General features: G+C 47.2%; 1 protein-coding gene and 2 non-coding genes across 5 annotated transcripts in view; 1 reads left to right on the top strand and 2 right to left on the bottom strand.

Moving 5' to 3' along the window:
* The window catches only part of HDAC11 (Histone deacetylase 11), a 74512-nt gene that overhangs the window by 27505 nt on the left and 22418 nt on the right, over window positions 1-24589 (top strand). Inside the window, exon 9 of one of the 3 annotated variants that reach the window (XM_089572294.1) lies at window positions 12945-13837. The exons of the other annotated variants lie outside the window; for them this stretch is intronic. Within the exon in view, the coding sequence (XP_089428420.1) occupies window positions 12945-13115 (171 nt within the window). The 3' untranslated portion in view covers window positions 13116-13837. Of the gene's footprint in view, window positions 1-12944; window positions 13838-24589 lie in introns of those variants that run through there. 3 annotated transcript variants of the gene reach the window in all.
* On the bottom strand, window positions 7195-7266 carry TRNAW-CCA (transfer RNA tryptophan (anticodon CCA)). The gene has a single exon. It is a non-coding gene; the product is annotated as a tRNA-Trp (tRNA).
* On the bottom strand, window positions 7475-7546 carry TRNAW-CCA (transfer RNA tryptophan (anticodon CCA)). The gene has a single exon. It is a non-coding gene; the product is annotated as a tRNA-Trp (tRNA).

The following is a 24589-nucleotide window of genomic DNA, read 5'->3' on the forward strand; positions in this document are numbered from 1 at the left end:
GGGCCCTGTGCAATCCAGGTTGCTCTTCCCGAGTGACCAGTCGCTAATTTAACTGCCTGCCGTCACTGTGGGCGGTTTGCTCACTATCCGGTGGGCAGGTTGTGATGGTGCCACCAGATCACGTAACCTGGGTGGCCCACCTACGTTGCTTCTCCAGAGATTTTTCGCTCACAATGCCAATGACGCTGACGCTGGATTTTCCTCAGAACAGAAGCCTTAATGCCATCTCGTTAAAAATGTTTTAACGCAGTAGGGCCTTGATGATATGTCGAATCCCATGGGTAGCAAAAGCAAAACATTACCCTATGGCTGCCGAAACGAAGCTTCTGCACGGGAGTTTCAAATAAAAATTTTAGTGGTCAGTGCAGCGTCGCCCTGTCTGTTTTTTCCTTCTTTCTCTGTTTCTTGTCCACTGCAGTATTTAAAAAATGCTCTGACTAGCTCAGTTATCCACCACGGGCTGAAGGGTGCAAATTGTGTTCACACAAATCTGTTTACTGCTGACAGAATTTATTCATGGTTGTGCACCACTTCTTACTTCTTCTGGTGTATACTTCATGGCTCAGAAACATCGCATCGACATTGTTAGGGCAGCACTTAGTACTTGCGAATGCGGTCATATCTCCCAGGTTAGTATCATTCATCCTCACAAGAGAGTATTTGGAAGACCTGCACATTCTACATATGGCCAAGAAATTTTATGAATCTGTATCATATTTAAATTCATATCGGCTGTGGTTGTATCACCAAGATCACTAGATCTCCTCAGTGACTGTGGCGTTCTGTGTTGTTTAAAGGAGCATAGACACCTAACTTTCGGATGCGTGTTTTTTTTTGTAATGATGCATAAGACATTATTATACATGGATCAACTACCACGCGATATTCTCCTACAACTGCTACATAATTGATAACCAAATTTTTTTCTTGTGCTGTTTCAGTTTCGGTTCTAACAGCTGAACGATGACTAGCTGTGACGTCAAAGTGTGGTTGTAGGTCACGTGAGGTATGAAGAAAGTGCAATATAATCGCTGCTTCTACCTTCGTTGTCATTCCAGCTCTTGAGGAAGGCCGGCTTCATCACTGTAGTGAATTAAAGTGATGCAGCAGCGATTATATCGACTTATAATTTATCGATTTTATATAGATATATCGAATATATCAATTTTTCTATGCCTCACGTGACATATAACCATTTTTTGACGTCACAGCCATCGTTTAGCTGTTGAAACCGAAATAGCTTTCATGCTTTCAAGCATGAAAAAATAATTCAGTTGTAAATTACTTAGCAGTCGTAGGCGAATACCAAATGGTGATTCATGCGTAGTAGTGTTTTCTGCATCATTGTAGAGAAGAAAACATGCCACCAAAATTAGGTGTATGTACTCCTATAAGGGTTTGCAAACCTTCTCACTGAAACTTTTCATATCTGTAACTTTTCAAGAGGCAGTGCTAGTGTGAGCTGTTTATTTGTCGAGTTGATCAGTCTATTCTGAAACAGAAAACTTAAATTGGCTGATCATCAAGTTCTTTAAACTGGCTTCAGTTTAATTTTTTTTTTAAATCCTTGACTCTTGGATATGGTGCCCCATGCATCATCGTCATCATCATCATCACCATCAGCCTGACTACGCCCACTGCGGGGCAAAGGCCTCTCCCATGTCTCTCCAATTAACACTGTCCTTCGCCAGTTGCGGCCACTGTGTCCCCACAAACTTCTTAATCTCATCTGCCCACCTAACTTTCTGCCGCCCCTTGCACACATGCAAGGAAAAGAGTCCCCACTCTATCCTTCTGGATTAAGTGGACCATGAGGCCTAGTTTGTGAAAGTTTACTTCAGGACAGCTGAACACTGTGGTTAGAAAATAATGGGTGTGACCAGCAGAGTCTAATGTGCTTATCTGCTGACCAAGTAAACTGTTCCTTCTGGGCTGAGTGGGAAGAAATAAAATTTTTAATGTGCTTCCTTAGTTCGTTCGCTTTTCCTGCTGATTGCTGTGGCGGCAGGCAAGCTGACACCAACTTCAAGACCAAAGTGCAGTGGTTGGGCCTGTGATACAAATGGAAAAAGAAGTTGGAAAGAAACAAACATTTCAGCAATAGTGATGAGCACCGTTGATGCTGATCAGTGCAGTATCAAAATGCTCTAGCTTGGCTGAGGATGGCTCGTATCACTGTGAACATTCATAGCAGATAGTTGTGTGTGCGTGATCACAGTTTTTTGCGGACAAAGTAGATCGCTTCAATAAGTGGCACTACACGGCTTGTCTTGTGTGAGAAAACAACCACAAGACCATATGCACCCATATGCACCCGTGGGGATGAGCAGTCGCCATAGTTATTGGAAAAAAAAACAAAAACAAAATACAGTGGGAATTTCTGGTGATGAATGGCTACAGCTTTTGGGCATGTCCACGAAGGGGAAATGGTGGCTTGGGTCTTAATCTGATGTCCACACTGGGATGTCTCCTAGCTTATGCAATGTCTCAACAACTGGTGCTGCATCATCAGTTCTGATGAATGTACAGCACCTGTACGTGGCACCAAGCAGTGGCTTGTCTCTGACAAGCAGTGCAAATGCACATCAAACAAGGTGGGCACGATTTGAGTGAAAGTTCTGTAACTGGTCCTACCTGGTCAAATTGGTTTATGGAACGATTCCCACTTGATTCCAGCTGAAACCAGTTGATACCGGATGGAATCAACTGGTAATTGTTTCATAAAACAGTTTGACCACGTAGGATTTTTTTCAACTGGGTATGTGCACCTGGGTCATGTCTGTCAGTGGTGTAGTGGCCGCAGAGTGACACATCTGCTAGGCGGCAATGGGCCTACAGTGAGTGGTCATGAAGTCAGGAATGAGATTTGCACATGATGTGATGTTGGAAGAAATAGCGTCTTCTTGATTAAGCTCAGTGATTTGATGTGTTAGACTAAACTACTGCATGCTTTTATGTGCAGCAGGTGCTCAAAAAACTGTCCATTTCAATTTGTACAGTTTTCCTCACTTTGCAAAGTATACACTTCCATATACGGAGTAATATATCTGGCCTGCCTCATCTGTTTTTCACTTTCTACTTTTGTCGGAAAGCAGCTTACTGCCTAAGGGGGTTGAGGACATCTAATTGGGTTTCACGCCATTCAGTGGATGCAGAATAAATGAGGTCCAGCTAACCATCATGTCTCTTGGCATTCCAAGGCCGGTGATTTACTTTCAGCTGTCTTAGTGACAATGCAACCATATGCGTGGACTGGTCAGGTAAATGTATTTACCTTGCTGGCAGTAATTTTGTTGTGAACACTCATGAGCTTTTTTCTTTTGCACCCCGGTCTGTGCAGGGTGTGAGAAATAGTGTGAACTGGAGGTGTGCTTATAGAATATCTTAGGACTTGCCTGATATAACTTTTTTCAGCTAAACTTTGTTTTGCTATAATCACATAAGAAGCTCATGGCTGCTGTCACGATCAAATGTGCTGTTCTGGTTGGGCTTCCGTGGGTGGGTTGTTGTTAGTCTTTTAAATGGGGGGGGAGGGGGTATACGGTAAGTCTGGCAGTGTTTTATTGCGAAAGCAATACTGCTAGCACTTTTCTGCCGTCGGTGGAGGTCGTTCCTTGCTAGGAGAGGATTAATTAATTTAATTAATTCAATTAATTTATTCACTTAATTACGAAAATAAATGAATTCAATTAACTTTACTTAATGCCGAAGAAGAATCTGTGAGTAGTGCAGAACGATATAATCACAAGAGAAGAAAACGCCGTGCGGAAGAAACGCCGGAACAGAAAGAAGAGCGGCTTGCTAAAAGAAGATTGCAGTATACAGCCAAGAAGAAAGAGCAGAGCATTGTGGTGATTCGAGACGGTGACGTCGTGGCTCAGCGACATGAAGAACAAGAGATAAGAGTTGGCGAGTTCGAGTCTGCTACGCGTGAATTTGAGAAACTAAGCTACCAAAGCGCAGCCAGGTGTTATTGCTTTCGCAATCAGCCAGGCTTAACCAAGCTAAGCCTTCAGCCAATTTTTTGCTAAGATATTACCTCAGCAGTACATTTCATACGACAGTGCCAACTCGGATGCATGATGACTAGTCAGTTCTGCCCTGTATATAGGCCACATTCCCAACATATACACACATATATATGACCATGCAGTGATTCAACATACAGCTTGCACTTTCCACACTGCGCAGAATAACATGAACATATAAGGAAACAGATATTGGGTAAGGCAAGACATAGTCCTGTCTTGGTATTTGTTCTGATATTTGTCAGTGTGCACAGCTATGTCGTCATTTTGTCACTGTGTGTATTGCAGCTGTTTTCCATTTAGTATGCACTGTCAATGACCAGCAGTAAGAACATACTACAACATTGAAATGGCGGTAATGTAAAGGTGATAATCCCACTGAAGGTTTTTCAGTGATGGAAGCATTGATGCTTAGCTTGTTTGCATCCAGAGAGTGACGGAATTTTACTTGTTTGCAGGCTGTCTCAGCTTCATCTTTTTGCACACGAAACAATACCCATGATCTATTGTGGGACAGCTCTAGATATCTATCTGATGGGGACACTTTAAGCAAGAGTCAAGTGCACATCAAGGCCATATATGAGCAAGCAACAAGATGCACGATTATGTCCAGCCCTTGCTTGTATTATTATTAGCCCTTGCTTGATTATGCTTGTATAGCCCTTCCGATTATGTGGGTACTGTCTTACCATTGCAGCGCTTGGAGGAATATATATTTATAGTATTGCAGGAGTATATGCATGTTTCTTCAGTATGAGCAGTCAAAAAAAACCACAAACGGAAACAAATGCTAAAAAAGTCATGTATATAATAGTGCCGTTTGGAGTCGAGCCCAAGCACATGTGTTCGCAGTAGACTGCGATAGCTGGGATGTTGATGTTTTGAGTATACCATATTTCAGCTGCAGTCAGATGTTGGCCTGGAGAAGCACGTTCAACCGGTGTATGCGTCCTGGATTTATTGCTATTACTCCAGTTGCAAACTACTTTAGAGATGGGCTGTAGAGGTCATGTACATAATTCTCTTACAGCACTGGTAGGAAAGTTCACACTTGATACGGTAGCTATTGTCTTTTGGCTCCTTTCATATGTAAGCTAGGATGTTTTCCAGACAACTTTTGTGAATATTTAAATATTGTATTACGACCAAAAATACACACATTCCAGCAGTGTTTTGCTAAGAAATTGTGGTATTAATGGATCGCCACATATATGTAATCTTATTAACATAAGCATTTATCTAGAAAGGTCCAAGCAAAAACTAACTGGTCCAAATAGTTTAAGGCACAATTGCCAGTTGATTCCAGTTGGTTCCCAGTTGGCTCCCCAGTCAAAAAAAACCTATTGGAACCAATTGGATTTCCAATGGGTTTCAATTGGTTCCAAATGAAGGAGTTCAGTTTCCAATTGGTTCCAATTGGAATGGTGTTCCAATTGGATGGTCCAAGTGGACTATCCAATTGGACCGTTTGGGTTTCCAATTGGTTCCAATTGGAATGATGTTCCAATTGGATGGTCCAAATGGACCATTTGGATTTCCAATTGGTGAGCCCAATTGGTATTACCCATTGCATCCAATTGGTCTGCCGAACTGCACCAAATTTATCCAATAAATGTTTGCATGTTTGACGAAAAAGGTAGAACTAATATGGTACTTACAATAAGAGCTATCAGCAGCTTAGCCTAATAAATTGTACTCATCACCTACACCACTACTGGAGCTTAAATTAAATTAAATATCTGCGCTCAGAGGGCAAGCGCCACCGGCCCCAGCATGAGAGCCTAATAAATTGAGTATATAAGTTGGAGCAGAAGTGTGTTCTCTGGATGTACATATTGAGCTAATGTATGCTACTAGTGCCTGAATGTGCATGTTGCTAATTGTTCCATAAACCATTTGGGCTGGGAAAGATTTTCACCAGGGAATTGTGTGTGATGCATTTGTGTCTGTTGGCTTTGATTTCCATAGAAGCATGTTAATTTCAATTCCGTAGAAAAATGTTGATTGGCACTAGGCAGAGTGTCTCCCCGCAGTCCTCATAAATCAGTTTTCCTTTTGCACATTACAATGTGTTAAGTTGTAGAAATATTCATCCAAGATCCTAGAGCATATTATTCAAACATTTAGCTACCTTTCTCAATGAACGTAACATATTTTGTGAATATTTTCTGGGTCAAATAACTGCCTGGCCTAATGGGTCCAGTTGGCTAGTTCAGTTGGATCCAATTGGTCGGTGGCTAACAACACAAATGGAACCAATTGGTTCCAATTGGGAAATCCATTTGGAAGCAATGGGAATGTCCATTTAGTTCCAACTGGAATGTCCAATTGGTTCCAATGGTTTTTTTTGACTGGTTCCCCCTTGATCCCCACTGGAAATTAAGCTGGGAACCAACTGGAATCAACTGGCAGTTTGTTCCTTAGACCATTTGGACCAGTTAGCATGTTCACTGAATTGGTCTAAAAAGGCTGCGTAAGTTTTCAAATTTTTCTTCACAATCTGATCTCTACTTATGCTGTCCACAGCTGAAATATGATAGGCAGATGCATGCTCTACCAAACTAGTACTGATGCTTGCAATATTTCAGTCTGGCATTTTAGCAAAGTATTGATCGTAAGAAATTAAGCATATTATTAGTGATTAATTATTGCTGGGAAGTAGAATAAAAAATTAGTTTGAGTACCCATGTTAGATTTTTGTTTTCTGAGGAAAAGCTTTGTGTCCAATATATTATGCTATACATATCTTTTATATGGACCATTTCATCCAGGAGTACCAGTTCATATACTGAATGCTGTCAACAATCTTATTTGTTTATTAGAGGCAGAATTTTGTGTCAAATCAGACAAAAATGAATATTCATCAAGGCTCTGGCTTATATGCGCATTCATACATGTGTACTCGAAGATTCGCTTTAGAGTGTAAGAAATGGAATATAACGATATCACCTCCATCCCCCTTTGTACGCCATGCCATACTCGTTACCCTCCCCAGATTTGATATATTAATTTTGTGCATGTGTGCTGTTATATCCTGCGCATGGTAGCTCTTGGAATGTTGATCGCATGAATTTGGCAAACTCACTTTGTGCTTCATGATAAGTATCCTGCAGAGTTAATTTTTAAAAAAATGCTCATCTAGAAAGATGACAGAAAAAAAAAACTCTGACCCGGACGTGATTCGAACACGCAACCTTCTGATCTGGAGTCAGACGCGCTACCGTTGCGCCACCGAGTCGACGTTTAGAGGCTGCCTTCGCACGCTTCCTGAGAGCAGCCCCCAAGGCGCGCCGCGACATGTAGCCTAGAACAAAGAAAAAAAAAAAAAAAAACAGGCGAAACCGCTAAGTGTGCAGCCTCACGAGATTTTCTTGGTGTCCTAATTTTGCAGCTGCTTAAGGTATAGTACAAGGGGTAAAAAAATTGAAAAGAAAGAAAAAAAACTGTGACCCGGACGTGATTCGAACACGCAACCTTCTGATCTGGAGTCAGACGCGCTACCGTTGCGCCACCGAGTCAGACGTTCAAGTGGGCCTTAGAAGAGGACTAGGTGGATGGGCACCACTGCAGTTTTCGAGCGGATTCAACTTTCTTGCGGAAAACGCCCTTCACTGTTCGCAACCGTGATATTTTGTTGTTTGTGTTGCGTTTGGAACTCCTGCCGGAGTGTTTACCGTCAGCTGATTTATTACGTTTCCCGTGCTGCGCCGTTTTAGAAGCTCAGGAGGTACAGGCGCGCGGTTTCTCAGTGTCCTTCGCGGTCAAAGCAACGGAGGCTGCTTGGCGGTCTGATAAAATTTGATGCTGCTTCGCCCAGAGCGAGAGTATCCGGTTCACTTGGGTACGGACACACATGAGTGATAGGGGTGAATGGGTAGTGACCAGTTTTCTATGGCGAGTACTAGGAGATGTGGTTGCAAAGTACTGCTAGTTGAAAGCGCTTTTATTGCAAGACCATGGGAAAAGTTCTGGGAACCAGTGCTTGATATATCGCGTGTTGCGCAAATAAACGCACGCGGTAGAATACTTCTCCCAGCTAAATGGGCGCATTGTTCAAGCTGAAACTTCGCACAGAAGTGGCATTTTGTCGACAGAATTGTTTCATCCTACATCTTTTTGGGTTACTTGCCTGGATCGATCAAAAAAGTCGCATATTCGCATTGTCTGCGGCGACAGTGGGCGACAGCGAAGGAAATCACGCCGTTCTGTCAGCGATCGCACCGGTGACGCCATCTCGTTTGTTGGCCGTAAAGATTCAGCAAAGGAGCGAGGTTCGGGAGGTTTGAAGACGCTCTTTCAATTGTTCTTTTAATGGTAACAGAAAACATAACTTGCTGAAAACTTAGTTTGGCCTAGCTAAGTTTTCTGTGACCATAAAAAACCAGTTGAAAGAGTGGCTTTAAACCTCCCGGACCCCCCTCCTTTGTTGAATCTTCACGACCAACAAACGAGATGGCGCCACCGGTCTATCGCTGACAGGGCGGCTTACTTTCCTTCGTCGTCGCCGCAGACGTTGTGAATATCCGACTTATTCTGTTCGAATCAGGTAAGTACTCCAAGCAAACGTGTATAAAATAATTCTGCCGACCAAATGTCATTTCTGTGCGAAATCTGAGCTCGAACAATGCTCCCGTTTAGCTGAGAAAAGCATTTTACGGCGTGCGTTTATTTCTGCAACACGCGATATGTTGCTCTATATAATTACACTCAGGCGTTATAATAATATGTTTAGAAGACTGTATTAATAAATATAGTGTTCATTTAGAATGTTGAACCAACGTTTATGATGCTACACACAATAATTGTTAGTTTTAATATTATAGTAACGAGCTGCCGCACCTTTCCAACCTGGGCGCTGCCATATTGTTTCCGGCGGCGGAACCGGTTTCTAGCAGCCAGAGAGGAGGCGTTTCGCCGCTTCCACCGTGCTAGCGCAAAGCCACCTAGACTAGACAAGGCCTGTTCGCTCCTCCTCTCCACAGGGGTCTACGTCACACTAGTTGCCCGACCCGCCCGACCGGTCCGACCTAGAGATGTGAAGGCCTGAAAAAAACACTGCAATTTTGGAAAAAAACCGGTTTTTTTCGTTTTTTTCAGACGAGAATAAATGGAAAGAAACATCCAAAATTTCACAATGCAATTTCAAGGTTTTACGATTACTTGCTTTTAGTTTAGGTCTTTGTTTTTCCTTTGAAAACCATTACAGCGCGCATCGTTGAACGACTGGAGAGCAGTCGTCATCACCGGTGCCAGCTAGTGCTCTTAAAACGTTCGTGCTGCGAGTGCACAGGTTGAAGTCCAGGTCACATATAAGATCCAGGCTTGACTTAAAAACACACTAATACTTGAACTCACGGCTAAAGTAGAACAAAATGGCTGCAAATTCTACAGCGCGACACACACTGCATAAAGGCTGCTGTGCACGTAAGCGGTTTTAGCCAAATACAAGCTTAGCTTCTTGATTTCCAACGTAGCAGAGTACAGGACATCCCCAGGAATTTGGTCCAGGACAGTGGTCCTCAGCAAATCACGTGGCCCCATCTACCTGGTGGCAAGGCCTTTGCACCAACCAGTAGCTAACTCGTCTGGCTTGCCGACTGCTGCAGATACTGGTCACGTTTCAGAAACGTCCATTCAAGAATTCGCAACAGGCTTTCAGTGGAACGCGTTCTAAAGCTTGTCGATGTGCAGTCGAACCTAGCTGTGGACACGATCCACGCTGCTGCGCGTAGTGCCGCATCCAGCGACAGTGATTCTGAGTCCAATATGGAGTGACTTATAGACCAGTTTTCATGTTCTCTTTCTCGGCGCAGTAGAACAAGCAGTTCGTTCGACAAATATGATATTTATATCTCCATATTCGCCTGAAGTGCAAATCATTATTTCTCTCCACGGTGCAATAGAGCAAGAAGTTCGTTTCACAATATGACATCTATAACTGCATATTCGACTGAACTTCGGAGCATTATTATTGATCGTTGTGCTGTTGCAAATAAATTTGCTTTTGTCAGGTTTTGCAAAATTTCCAATTTTTCATGAAAAAAACCCTGAAAAAAACGGTTTTTTTCAAGCCATTCAAAATTTCTTGAAATTTTACATCTCTAGTCCGACCGCGAACGACGGTGAGAGTTCGGTTATAGTGCCTAGAATATACTGGCTAGTGTGCGCAGCGCGCGCGTTTCGTACGGGAGGGCGAGGCCCCCGCCGCGATGCCTGCGCGGAGAGGCCGCAAGGGGCGCTGCCGGTCGGGAGGGTGCGCGAAAGCCGCCGGACTCCTGTCGTCTGCTGTCGCGCCGATACCGCTGCCTCGCGCGATTGCTCGTGTGAAATCAATGTTTGACAGGCATCATCTCTTGGATTGTGAAGCTGGAAGACGCTAAACGTGAGCAAAAACATCCTGAAATGTTAAAGGCTAAGCGGCAATGCAAATAGAGGACGTGTTTTGTTCCGTTGTGTCGAAGCGGTTATCGGTCTAACGAAGAAAAGGCGTCTTTGTTCACTGCACCGGCAGACCCAGCACGGCTTGCTGAATGGGCGAATAAGATCAAGAGGGCATACAGAAGGCTGACACCGAAGGCTGTCGGATGCGAAAAACATTTCGAGAACGAATGCATCGAAAGATCTTTTAAGATTACTGTGAACGGCGTTGTGAATGAACTCGCCGGAATGAAGCCACGTCTGAAGCCCGATGCTGCCCCTATAGTAGTCGAAAATTATCCACCTCATCTTGTACCTAAAAAGACGGTGAAAAGGAAGGTACGAAACATTTGCGACTAAGGACCACCACCTAAACAACGGAAGCGAAATGTCGAGCTGGTGGATCCCGAATTGTGCTCTGCAGTCGACGGTGATATCATACGCGGTTTGACTGTCATTGCGTTGCTCGTGGAGGTGCATCAGAGGAACTCCAGAAGCGTTCCGATTCCGAGCAGTCAGACATTGCTACAGGACCGGTGTGTGATAGCGAAGCGATAATGCAGTGTCCGTGCCCAAGTGATGTTCGGCACCCGTTCGATGGAATTCTGATTGCGATGCCATGGATGAAGTTGCCTGCTGCGTCAAATGGCGCTTTAACTTATGCCTGTTGCGAGACCGAAGCTGGTGACTTCTCGAAACTATTTATCGAAAGAATGGTGACTTTTGGAAAGCCTTTGAGTGAGCACGGTTCTGTAATTGCCACAATTTACTTCCGAGGAAGAGAAAAGGAAAGGCGCGTGCTTACAGCGCGCCATTAGGCAGAGACATTAATCAAAGAAATGGCTCTGCGTGGCCTCTGTAATGGATGTGGCATGATTCCTGTTGCAGGCAAGCACACTTCATACAGAAGTATATGTACTTTGCAGAGAAATGCTTGCTGACCACCGATGGAAAAGGAGAGTCATGCTTGCACTGCAAATATTTACGGAAGCTCTCGCAGGACAACATGTACAGAAGAAAAAAGACGAAAGATGCTTGCAGTGACAAAAAAAAAAGAATTTTTCTCGTGCTTTGAGAAAGACAAAGAAAAGCGTGGCCAATGCTCAGGCATGTGACTCAAATGAAGGAGCAAAACAATGCACTGAGCAAAGAAGCACTCGAGACAAAAATACAGTCACTCCTGAAGAAGCAGCAGTTAGCTGTGAGAGCTTTCCTGGCCGCAAGACGAGAGTCTCTGAGAGGCATGCCTTATGAAGATGCCTGGATTGTGGAATGTTTGCTAATGAGGATGTGGAGCCCAAGGCTCTACGAGCACCTTCGGAAGCAGAGCATTATAATTTTGCCTGGGCGAAAATGCTTGCAAAAATATCTGCAACGACTTAAGGGTGGCTTTGGTCTGAACACGAAGGTTTTTGAGGTTTTAAGCGAAAAGACCAAAAGCATGGACACGTTCAGCCGTAATCGTAACAAGTTCTCTTTACGTGGAACTTTTAAAATTTATATAAATTATAGGCGGCAATGGATCCATAATAGCGTAGTGTTTTATCTGTTTCCGTACTAATATAATCAAAAGCTGTAAGTTTGATATCCTGCCGCTGTGGCAAATATAAAATGTGCTACTCTATCACACTCAAAGTTAATTTGTGTAGGTGAAGCCTACACAGTGTCTATCTGTTGCTGGCTATCTGTGACAGTGTCTATCGGTTGCCACTACAATTGAATACGCGCTTTTTTGTACTTTCTGTTGGTCAAAAAGCATTACCCCCACTCGCACTTCCCCTTTGATTAAACATGCTGTATTGATTCTATTAAACCGAATTGTGTGTTTTGTGAAACGTGTTTTTTTTTTTAGTTTGAATTCCATCAACCGCTTACGCTCGCGTGTGCTTACATTTGGTTAGCGTTTGGTTTGGTTAGCTTTTTCAAACGCTCAGCGGCGCGACGCGTGCGAGAAACCGGCTCGCCCCGACGCGCGCGCTCACCCGACACCCTCTCGCACCACAGCGCCGCTATGCGGCCGCCGCGGCAGGCATCAACTCGGGAGCCACCGCGCCACCCGCGCTTATAGTTCGGTGAAACACAGCACAGGCTCATAGAAACGCAGGCCTGTGGTTAGGTTAGGCAGCGAACGTGCTGACATTTCTCTTTTCCGGCTTCTAGGTTTTCGAGCTGCAGTGCGTCATACCGTATTCTCCTGGCTTGTGCACGTTGAAATCATGATGTGGTGCTAAAGAAAAGCACATTTGTAATCGCTGCAACATGGGCCGTTGCTGTGTGCCGGGGTGCCGCGGAAATTATGTTGGTGGCCCAAAAGTTAGAGTGTTTGGTTTTTCCTAAGATGAAGCTCACAGAAAAGCTTGGATGAGAGCAGTTCCTCGCAAGGATTTTACGCCAACCGTACATTCCAAGGTAGAAAGTAAAAACCTTCTGTAACTTTAAAAGTTGTTGAAGAATAGTTTCGGGAGAACCGGATGTAAATAATTAAGCTTTCTCATGCAGGTATGCGAGCTCCATTTCCATAAGCAAGACTTCATCACCAAGCTCTCACATGATGATAAACAAACAGGAAGAACCATAGAGCTCAACCGCGATCGTGTTCAACTTCAAAAGGGTGCAGTGCCTTCCGTGTTCCCCAATTGCCCATCATATCTTCCTTCTACACCTTCATGAGGGCACGTCGGGAAAATGTAAATTTTTGTAAATTGAAGGATGACGCCATTCAGAACAGCAGTCAGAAGAAGGCAGTTGCCAGGAAACTAAAAAAAATTAAAGAATTGAAATATTTTAATGCAGAGCACTCTGACCAATAAAATGTCCATAAAGTATTCATGTTACTGTTTTGCATGACTTCATTCATTTTGTTTATTTTAATGTCTAACACGCCATCCGCTTTCGAACATAACAAAAAAAACGTACATTTATTTAAAAAGCAACCGAATGCATGAGATGTAGCAGGTACTGCATGTCATGCATTCTGCTTCATTCTACTGCTTTTCTGTCTAGGAAAAAAATATTTTGAAGTTAATATGAACTAAATACGATGAACTGAAGAGCAGGAACTATAGCTATGCAATGCTCTGTCACAAGTATTATCATGCAGCTATAAAAACGAAGCACTTAGCTCCAATACGAAGTATATTGTAAGGGCCACGAAAGATAGCATAAATTATAAATTAATAAGGAAGATATTTAGCAAAATTATGCTCGCGGTTAAAAAGCTGTTGTTTAGTCGCTAATCCATATTTATTGACTCACTTCTAAAGCCATTGTACCTCGGATAGTAAAAAAGTGCGCTTAAAACTGCCGGCGAACCCCCGCAGTCCCGAGCGGAGGTCGGACAACTAGCGTGACGTCACGGAGCAAGCGGAGAGGCCTTGAGTAGTCTAGGTGGCTTTGGCTAGCGGGAGGTGCCCACTGCAGTCCAGGGAACAATATGGCAGCGCCCAGGGAGCCCTTTTTGGAAAGGACGTCATCCGCAAGGGGCGCTAGCGGCCGGCGCGGCATTCGCCATGTTGGTGGTCGCGCGCGCGGCCGCCGCAGCCAGCCGCAGCGTTTGAATAGCTGGTGATGGGTGAAATGTGAGTGTATTTCGCGTCTCGCCGCACGTAATTTCTGTCCGACCCGTGCCGCCGCGTGACTGAGTGAATACTTCGTGAACTGTGCGAAGCAGAAAAGAGCGGGCACGCTCAGAAGGTTCTACTTTGTGAAAAGGTCGACCCCCCCCGTAGGAATGCGGAGGCACCGGCATGGTGTGCGACGTATAGGCACCCTGCACCCGCCAGGCACCGCCACCATCGAGGCTGCATGCAGCTCCCCCGCGCGGCCAGTTCCTCGTCCCTGTCAGGAAGGCTCGCCCCGCGACAGCGATGGGATGGCACCTGCTAGCGGCTGCCGCTGTTCGTAGAGGCGGGATTTCGACCTATGCATTCATGAGGCTGAACAATTCTTTCGAGGAGCGAACGTCAGGAAAGGAACGAAGCTTTTTGAAGCAGGCCATGTACACAACGTGAAAGAGGCGGTATCTTGCGACGGGAGCGAAGTAGCAGCCCGGTACACTGCCCAGACAAGCATCCCTGCGCCACCGAAAACCATCAAATTAACGCTAAGAAATATTTGTATCTGGTGCCTGTTACCGCTGAACTCTCACTCATTTTTTTTATGTAGCTATATTCCAGTAGACAGCTTGTTACCGCAAGCTGTAGTTGCAAGGCAGGCATCGCAGGCAAATGTAAATGCGCTGCTGTCGTTGCCGTGTTTTTGGAGCGGTGTGAAACGCTCTCCAAAACGAGCCACCCGCAAGCCTGCAGTGTTCCTGCATTTAAAAAAACTTCCCCTAAATTTTCAAAGACGGCCAGGCGGCATAACATTGAAGGTAATTAGAAAAGTCCACTTTTTGAGCGAGCGGCGCAAACTTGACTTCATAACATTCTCGTCTGCCGCAACTTCGGTGTTCGATGTGAAATGCCCTGTTCAAACTACGCCTTGAAATGATGTACCCATGGCGTAATCTGCCGCCCATATTTTCTCATTTTTCCAGCAACTGTCAGGTCCTTATCGTTGCAACACGTGCGTCAGTGTTTTGATGATATGAGATGTCCAATGAACTAGCTTTTGCAAGCAGAAAAGGATGCAAGCTGCGGCGAAGCGCCTGTGCGCACTGAAACTCAGTGCGGAAAACATAAAACTTTTTGACTGGGATTGTGCAAAAAAGGAGTATCCCAGCTATTTCATGCAGGATTCTTGCAGAATGCGTGGGCTCAAAAAGCGGGATTTCATTGCAAGCTTTGTTTAATTTCTACACATTCAGTACAAGTACCCTAAATTTTCGACATTAGAATTGTACTAAATTATCACCCAGTCGTTCAGATGTGGAGGCAAAGATTTATCAAGAACATGTTGCCGTTGCCTCTGAAAACGTGCCTTTACTGTCGAAAAAGACGCTGGACGACACGGCGCAGTGGAAGCGAGCAAGGATTCCGCGCATAACTGGAAGTAAGGTAAACGATTCTTTACTGCGCAAAATTTCGGCTTCTTCCACAGGCGTGACTGCGGGCGAGTTATGCGTGGCTTTTCAAGACCACATATTGTGTACAGCCATGCATGAGTCAAGTAAGCTTCTGCACGGGTTTGACCACTGCTTGACCAGAAACCGCGCGTGCGTGTTGCCCGTCGCGAAGGGTGGGCAGTCTCCCAATGTCGCGTCGGAAGTCCACAAAACCTTGTCCCAGGCGAATTTATATACGCATTATTGCATCCTGCAACACAACAGTGTGTCCTGCTGTTGTTATGTGCCATTTTTTGCTCGGTAAGGACGCCCAAAACTGCTTCGGGACGGCGCGCGCAGCACAGCGGGAGCTGCCGGGCTGCCCCAGCCTTCCTGACAGGGACGCGCGCGCCGCCGCCAGTGGCGCGCGCGTCGCGCTGGAGTGAGATGCGCAGGGTGCCTATACAAGACTGCTGCCGCGCGTTGAATTCACCGGTATCGAGGCCCACCTTGTGCACGGCTTAAGTTTGCTGGCGGGCCAAGGAATTAAAGGATATAAACCTATGAGAGGGTGCAATTACTTGACAAGCGGCATGCTGTGGGTGCCGACGTCCGCGGTGCCGACGGCCGAAGTGCCGTTTTTGAAGAGGTGAGTAATTCGAAGGGTCTGTTCACTTAGCTGTAGCTTAACTTGTCATCTCTACCTGCTGAAAGTGACGTGTTACAACTGAATCTAGCGGAATGGCTGCACACTGCGTTGCTGCGAAAACGGTCTTGTGCATACGAAGCAGCGCTACGTAGCTACAATCAAAACTGCAAAACATTCTCGCTGTGTCTGCCGTTCGTGCTGCGAGCGCATGGCAGTATTTGTTCTGTCGGGTAAATAAGGCAGCTATGACGCTTTGCCTTTCTGCTGAAAGACCGTACGTCTGAGAAGCGTCAGCAGTTCGCGGACTACAGCTAGGCGCTTGAATTATCAATTTCTGCGGTGGCAGTTCTGGAATTTCGGTAATTAATCGTGCTGTTTATCCACGATGTGCCCTGCATGACTAGCTGACAGTTATCAACTGATATTAAAAGCTGCAAGTTGTGTACGTTCTTGCGTGCAGCGCAGCCAGCCAGTTTTGCTGCCGAGTTGAGGCAGCTCGGTTATATCGCGGCGCAGAAGAATTCTGCTGCAAACTTCATGCACAATACGCGCTCCACAAAGATAAGTGGTCGCTGACGTATTCAACAACGTACAAATATGTTACGGATCACTAACAGTTCAGGCCGGGTACCTCACGACGCACCATGACACTGCGCGAGCTGGCCTGAAACGACCGCAAACATGGCGCGCCTGCCGCGACGACGCTCGCGCCGTCTGGTAGCGCGGCCTCAGTGAATACCTCCTATACGGTGTGCTCGGCTGCTGACCCGAAAGACGCGGGTTCGATGCCGGCCGCGGCGGTTGAATTTCGATGGAGACGAAATTCTAGAGGCCCGTGTACTGTGCGATGTCAGTGCACGTTAGAGAACCCCAGGAGGTCGAAATTTCCGGCACTACGGCGTACGTTCCTCGTAGGTACGTCTTTTGAGACGTTATATTATAGATTATAGTAATCTTATTATAGTAGATTCTAGTAAAGATTATAGTAGTATTTAAAAGTCAGCTTTAAAGCATAATCAAGGGTTCGACGAAAGTTCGATCTTCTGGTCAGGCATGGGGTGTAGTGAATCTCGGTCACTGACCAGACGTGATGTCAGAAATCATACGCGACGAATGCCGTTGTCGGGCATGCGCGTGAACATACAAGGTTGAGTGGGACAACGCCACTATTGCAGCCAAGGAAAAGAACGTGTCATCCCGGCGGCTTCTGGAATCAATCATTCAGTCAACGCCGGCTACGATGAACCGGACAGAGGGGACTATGCCGGTCGTTTACTCACGCTCATACGTCACGTGCTGGCTACAAAACTGCCGACGATTCGTTCAACTCAGTGAGCAAAGAACTGCTATGCGGTTTCATATACTTCTTCAGACTTGATGAATGACCATGATTCACTTCACTTCAGCCGCCGCGGTGGCTCAGCGGTTATGGTGCTCGGCTGCTGACCCGAAAGACGCGGGTTCGATCCCGGCCGCGGCGGCTAGAATTTCTTTGGAGGCGAAATTCTAGAAGCCCGTGTACTGTGCGATGTCAGTGCACGTTAAAGAACCCCAGGTGGTCGAAATTTCCGGAGCCCTTAAATACGGCGTCTCTCATAGTCTTAGTCGCTTTGGGACGTTAAACCCCATAAACCATAAACCAAATGATTCACTTCAGCATTAGAAAAATGTTCGCCTTTAATGAAGAACTATTGTTTTCTAAAAAAAAACATGTAACGTTACATGCTAGTTATTAACGTTAATGTAACGTGCCTGGGCAACGTATAACTTTACTGCAACTTACATAACATAATTTATTCTAATATTCGGTGCTACCTGGCATTCACTCTTGTGCGCGTCTCGCGGATTTGATATGGCGCAGCTTCCAAAAAGTGATAGGGGTCTAACGAAGTTAAATTTCGCCTCCATAGAAGTGCGAAAGCAGGTGCTCGTTCTTAAATTGGAGGGATTGCTTTTGTGGGATTAATGCCTGTATATGCACAGTACTAAAGGACGGGCACGTGTGGGCAGACAAGATGCAGATGTGGGATTTCTCATCAATCAGGATATAGCTGGCAACATAGAGGAGTTTTATAGTATTAACGATTGAGAGGGTGGCAGCTATCGTAATTAGGCTTAATAAGAGGTAGGTGACTATGGCATAGGTTTGGTTTGGTTTATTGGGGTTTAACGTCCCGAAGCAACTCAGGCTATGAGGGACGCCGTAGTGGAGGGCTCCGGAAATTTCGACCACCTGGGGTTCTTTAACGTGCACTGGCATCGCACAGCACACGGGCCTCTAGAATTTCGCCTTCATCGAAATTCGGCCGCCGCGGCCGGGATCGAACCCATGTCTTTCGGGTCAGCAGCCGAACGCCGTAACCACTGAGCCACCGCGGCGGGGCTGACTATGGCATAGGTTCTAGGAATAGCAGGGGAAAGTTATTAGTAGAATTCGCAGATGTGAGATTTCTCATCAATCAGGATATAGCTGGCAACATAGAGGAGTTTTATAGTACTAACGATCGAGAGGGTGGCAGCTATCGTAATTAGGCTTAATAAGAGGTACAAGCAGGCCTACGCGCCTACATCAAGCCATGAAGACCAGATCTCGTTGAAACCTTTCATGAAGGCGTGGAATCGACAATGACCAAAGTAAAATCACAGTACACTGTGCTGATGGGCGACTTCAATGCGAAGGTAGGCAAGAAGCAGGCTGGAGACCAGGCGGTAGGTTACTATGGCATAGATTCTGGGAATAGCAGGGGAAAGTTATTAGTAGAATTCGGAGATGGAATTTAATTTGCGGTTCTCGAATATCTTCTTCCGCAAAAGTGCAAACAGGAAGTGGACCTGAAAGAGCCCCAACGGTGAGGATAAAAATGAAATAGACTTTATACTATGCGCTCACCCTGTCATCGTAGATGATGTGGAGGTCCTCGCAAAGGTCCGTTGTAGCGACCACAGAATGGTAAGGTCTCGTGTTAGCTTAGATTTGAAGAAAAAAACGGAGGAAACTAGGGAAGCGAAATGCTATTAACGAGTTAGCGGTAAGAGGGAAAGTAGAGGAATTCAGGATTTCGCTGCTCAGCAGATTTTCCGCTTTAACTGTAGAAGGCGAGCCTAATGATGAAACAATGTACTATAATCTCAGAGCTAGCGTTACAGAGTGCGCCGCAGAAGTTGGCGGTAGGATGGTTCTACATGATAACGACAAGCTATCTTAGGAGACGAAAAATACGATTAAGAAACGCCAAAGCATGAGGACGTCTAACCCTATGGACAGATTAGAACTGGCAGAGCTACCAGATTTAATAAATAAGCGCAAGGTAGCCGACATAAGCAAGTTTAATGTAGAGAAAATCGAGAATGCTTTAAAGAACGGAGGTAGCCTGAAATCCCTGAAGAGAAAACTAGGCATAGGTAAAAACCAGATGTATGCGCTAAGAGACAAAGTGGACAATGTCATTAGCAATATGGATAAGATAATTAAAGTAGCGGAGGAGTTCTACCGCAATCTATACAGTAGCGAATGCAATCAGAACGTTAATGAGAGAGGCAGTAGAGCACAGCAATGGGACATCCCGCCACTAACGAAGGAGTAAGTAAAAAAAGCCTTAGGAGCAATGCAAAGGGGGAAAGCAGCTGTTGAGGATCAGGTAACAGCAGATCTCGTGAAGGACAGAAGGGAGATTGTGCTAGAAAAACTAGCCACCCTGTATACGCAATGCCTTGTGACCTCGAGCCTACCAGAAGCTTGGAAGAACGCTTACATTATCTTAATTCATAAGAAAGGAGACGTCAAGGACTTGAAAAATTACAGGCCGGTCAGCTTATTGTCCACTGCCTGCAAGGTATTTACTAAGGGAATCGATAACAGTCAGGGCAAGCTTAGACTGCAATCAACCATTTGATCAGGCAGGCTTTCGTAAAGGATACTGGATAATAGACCATATTCACACTATCAACCAGGTGATAGAGCAATTCGCAGAATATAACAAACCCCTACATATAGCCTTCATTGATTACCAGAAAACATTTGACTAAGTGGGAACCTCGGCAGTCGTGCAGGCATTGTAGAATAGATGTGCAGAAGAGTCATGTGAAAATACTGGAAGCTATCTATAACGACTGCACAGCTACCATATTACTTCATAAAGTCAGCAATAAAATTCCAATAAGGAAGGGTGTCAGGCAGGGGGACACGATCTCGCCAGTGCTATTCACCCGTTATATACAGGAGGTGTTCCACCGCAGCGGTGGCCTAGTCGTCTGAGCATCCGCCTCGCAGGCGGGAGGTGCGGGGTTCGATCCCAGTGCCACCGGGTGCCCACCGGTGATACAATGGGTACAAGCTTTCCCTATCCTGGTGCTTGGCTTATTCAGGGTGAAATGCTGGAGAAATGGGTCCTTAACCCCTCTGTAATGGATCGGTAGGGCGTTCGGGGTCATTAGTACCGGTTATTCTTTTCCAGCACCCCGCCGCTGCCTTCTTCGATGACCCACCCCCCTCCCTCCCTGGCGGGAGGGGGCGGCGGGGTGCGCTGGAAGCGAAGTGTCACCTTTCTTGGGACGATGCGGCCGCGTGGGTGTCCATCGCCCTTTGGGGCCGATTCGTGCCGGCTATCCAGGGCGCGCGGTGAGAGCCGCCGCACGCCGATCGCCCCTCTCGATTTGATGGACACTCCAGATCCGACGCAAACTTGCGACAAACGTCTCGTTCGGAAGGTCTGCAGACCTTCTGAAGTTTAAGCACTTCCGGACGGAACGGCGTCAGGCGCTCTTGATGAGGGGGGGGGGGGGGGGGCAATAAAAATGACAAATAGCCGGCGACAGCGCGGCTAGCAGAGGACAGCGAAGGCCTGAGTTGAGCGACGCGGCTGACCAGGTGTGGGTGAGGCGCCGGGTAGCTAACAGCCCTGGGAAATCTAAGTCGCCTGGGAACGCGGGTCCGAGCTCGCAGTGGCTTACAGCGGTAACTGCCCGTTTAAGCCCGATAATCCCCAATTCCGAGACGACGCCAAGGTCGGGGGTCATCGGAAAAACCGTTTGCACGTGCTGGCACGACTATGTTTATGTTTTTTTTTGCTTTTATTTTGCGAGGGAGAGGGTTATTTACCTTACGGGAGCTCGAGGGCTGGCCATGCTCTCGATAAACCAATCATGTGAAGAGTATAACATGATTGGACGCTACCTAATGTGGGCCGAGCTTTTAGGTCCTAAAAACCGGACTCCGGAGACGGAAAAAGGGTTCTGGGCTAAGGTCAGATGCTATGCATCTTCGGCTATGCCGAGTAGGGGCCTCCCCTATTATTCGCCAGTTCCACTTTTTGTTGTTTCACCCTTTTGCTGCTTAATAGGTCTCTAGTGCCTAAACTTGTATGTGATGTAAATATCTGTGTATAAAACTTCAAGTACTCCATTTATCCCTGCATCTTAACCAATATAACCTCCTTGATCTTAACTCATTGCAAGACCGTCTCTGATGGAGCACCCCTGGTTTCGAAGATAACCTTCAGTCTTCCAGTCTACAAACCGTCTCTGGCGGGGCACCTTTGGTGCAAGGAAGAGAGAGACCCGTGAACTTTACTCCCACCTTGAGTAAAAAAAAAAAAAAAAACATGCCATGGCGCTCTTTGGCCACAGTTGCCCAATGCGCCATAAAAATCCATCACCATCACAGGAGGTGTTCCGAGGCCTGGATTGGGAACAGGGCGCCACTGCCTTGCAATGGCAGGCGCTGCCACCGGTGGGGCTTGTGTGACACAGGTTGCTCTTCCCGAGCAACCTCTCGTGACCAGTCATTAATTTAACAGCCACCTGCCGCAGTGGTAAGTTTGCTCACATGCTCCGGTGGGCAGGTTGCGATAAAGCCTCAAGGTCACGTGACCCTGGTGGCCCACCTAGGTTGCTTCTCCGGTTAGCCACCCCTGTGCCACCCTATTTTTCGTTCACATCTCCGACGCCGGGTTTTCCGGGTAACGGGGCCTTTATCACGCTAATATGTGCGAGTGCACATTTTTTCGAAGTCTTCTCCACGCCACCTGCTGCGCCCTCGAGAGGGAGTGGTGCAGCGGCGGGAATCGCCTTCGTCCCAGTTTGAAATCGGTGTTGTGCTCGTGGTAGGAGGTTAGTGCTTTGCCGTTTACCTCCGAGTTCGGACCGTCCACTGCTCGGCCGGCTGTAACTCGAGCTTGTGCGTGGGCGGCCTCGTTTTCGGGGTTTCCGGCGTGCGCCGCGACACATACCAGGTCATTCTCTCGTAGGCAGGGCGTCTCGTCAACATTTCGAGGATATTTCTGGCCGTGAGTGATATGCCACCTCCGGAAAAGGACGGCGCATTTGTAATCGCTAACGATGGTTGTAGCGTCCTTAAAGGCAATGGCAGCTGCAATTGCGGCTTCTTCTGCGGTTTCCGCGTTTTTGGTGAGTACCGTAGCGGTCATGAGTAGGGTGACCGGGTCATATTCTCGAGGATGGTATACCCCGCAGATGGAGAAACTGTGGGAGCTGTCTTGGAAGTTGACTGCATCGACGTAGATGATGTCTTGGAGTCGGCAAGTGTCGACGCCTACCTCTGGTTTTTGCCTCCCGCCGACTCTGTTGGGTTTGCGGGTTAATGTTCTTGTGTAGAGGTTTTATCCGAATCTTTTCTCGGATACGGCTAGGAACGGGGCCTGGATGGTCCTCCATCTGTTCCCCTTCGATGTCCAGGATCATTCTCCCCGCTAGGGTGCTTGAGAGTCGAGCCGCCTGTGTGGTTAGGTGGGCTTCTTTAAGTTAATGTATACTGTACTCCCAGGGCGAGGTAGGCCCAACGTCGTTTTATATGTGTGCCGGATTAGGGTATCAGTCTTATGTTCTTCTTCCGTGTTGGGATGGAGGTACGGGAACCCGTATTAATTCTGCTGATGACGAAGGCTTGAAGGAGTGTGGGTAGGTAGTGCTCCGTCGTGCCTCGTCTCTTGTTGACTATGCGCCCGATCATGCGCCGCCTGATGTACTGAGCGTTCGAGTCCCCCCCGGGGCTACGATATTATATTGCTGGGGGTGTTGGGAGATGTAGAGTCCTAATTAATACCCGTTTGTTCTCCACTTCGATATTTTAACGCGATCGCTTTAAAGGCCCCGTTCACCAGAAAATCCGGTGTCGGCGTTGTGAGCGAAAAACTACGGGCATGGCTCTGGCAGGTGGTCCCCAGAGAGCAACCTAGGAGGTGGGTGGGCAGTCCAGGTCACGTGACCTTGCGGTGCCATCACAACCTGCCCACCGGATAGTGAGCAAACTGTACACCGTGGCAGGTGGCAGTTAATTGATTGTTCGCTCGGGAAAAGGAACTTCCCTGAGAGCACCGGCCATCGCAGGGCAGTGGTGCATAGCCAACCACTGGTCCAGAAGCGCTATATGCGGATTCCCAGGGATCTATGAGTGCAAAGTAGAGAATGACGTTCTGCATATGTGGAAATTTACCCATTACGCTATCGCGTCATACCCTTAAGGCAAAAAATTGGCGGGGGCTTAGCTTTGGTTAAGCCTGGTAGGCTGCGAAAGCAGGTGTTTTATACTGCATATGCAGTGCCTCTAGCGGGAAGAGCGCGGCGCGCCGTGCCAAGCGGCCGCCGTTACCCGACGAGCCGAGTTGGTAGCCCGTCTCTCGCTCCTGGTATGACGTCACGCCATAAGGTCACTAGCGCCTCTAGAGGGAGGAGCGCGGTGGTGATCTCTTGTATTACTCCCAAAAACAGGGGACCAGTTCAAGGACCTGTTGCGCTGGCTTAGAGGAGGTCGGCGGGGCGCGCCGTGCCAAGCGGCCGCCGTTACCCGAGCCGAGTTGGTAGCCCGTCTCTCGCTCCTGGTATGACGTCACGCCATAAGGTCACTAGCGCCTCTAGCGGGAGGAGCGCGGTGGTGATCTCTTGTATTACTCCCAAAAACAGGGGACCAGTTCAAGGACCGGTTGCGCTGGCTTAGAGGAGGTCGGCGGGGCGCGCCGTGCCAAGCGGCCGCCGTTACCCGACGAGCCGAGTTGGTAGCCCGTCTCTCGCTACTGGTATGACGTCACGCTATAACGTCACTAGCGCCTCTAGCGGGAGGAGCGCGGTGGTGATCTCTTGTATTACTCCCAAAAACAGGGGACCAGTTCAAGGACCGGTTGCGCTGGCTTAGAGGAGGTCGGCGGGGCGCGCCGTGCCAAGCGGCCGCCGTTACCCGACGAGCCGAGTTGGTAGCCCGTCTCTCGCTCCTGGTATGACGTCACGCTATAACGTCACTAGCGCCTCTAGCGGGAGGAGCGCGGTGGTGATCTCTTGTATTACTCCCAAAAACAGGGGACCAGTTCAAGGACCGGTTGCGCTGGCTTAGAGGAGGTCGGCGGGGCGCGCCGTGCCAAGCGGCCGCCGTTACCCGACGAGCCGAGTTGGTAGCCCGTCTCTCGCTACTGGTATGACGTCACGCTATAACGTCACTAGCGCCTCTAGCGGGAGGAGCGCGGTGGTGATCTCTTGTATTACTCCCAAAAACAGGGGACCAGT

This window comes from Amblyomma mixtum, chromosome 2 (genome assembly GCF_055824585.1).
Source record: "Amblyomma mixtum isolate Tamu chromosome 2, ASM5582458v1, whole genome shotgun sequence".
NCBI lineage: Eukaryota > Metazoa > Arthropoda > Arachnida > Ixodida > Ixodidae > Amblyomma > Amblyomma mixtum.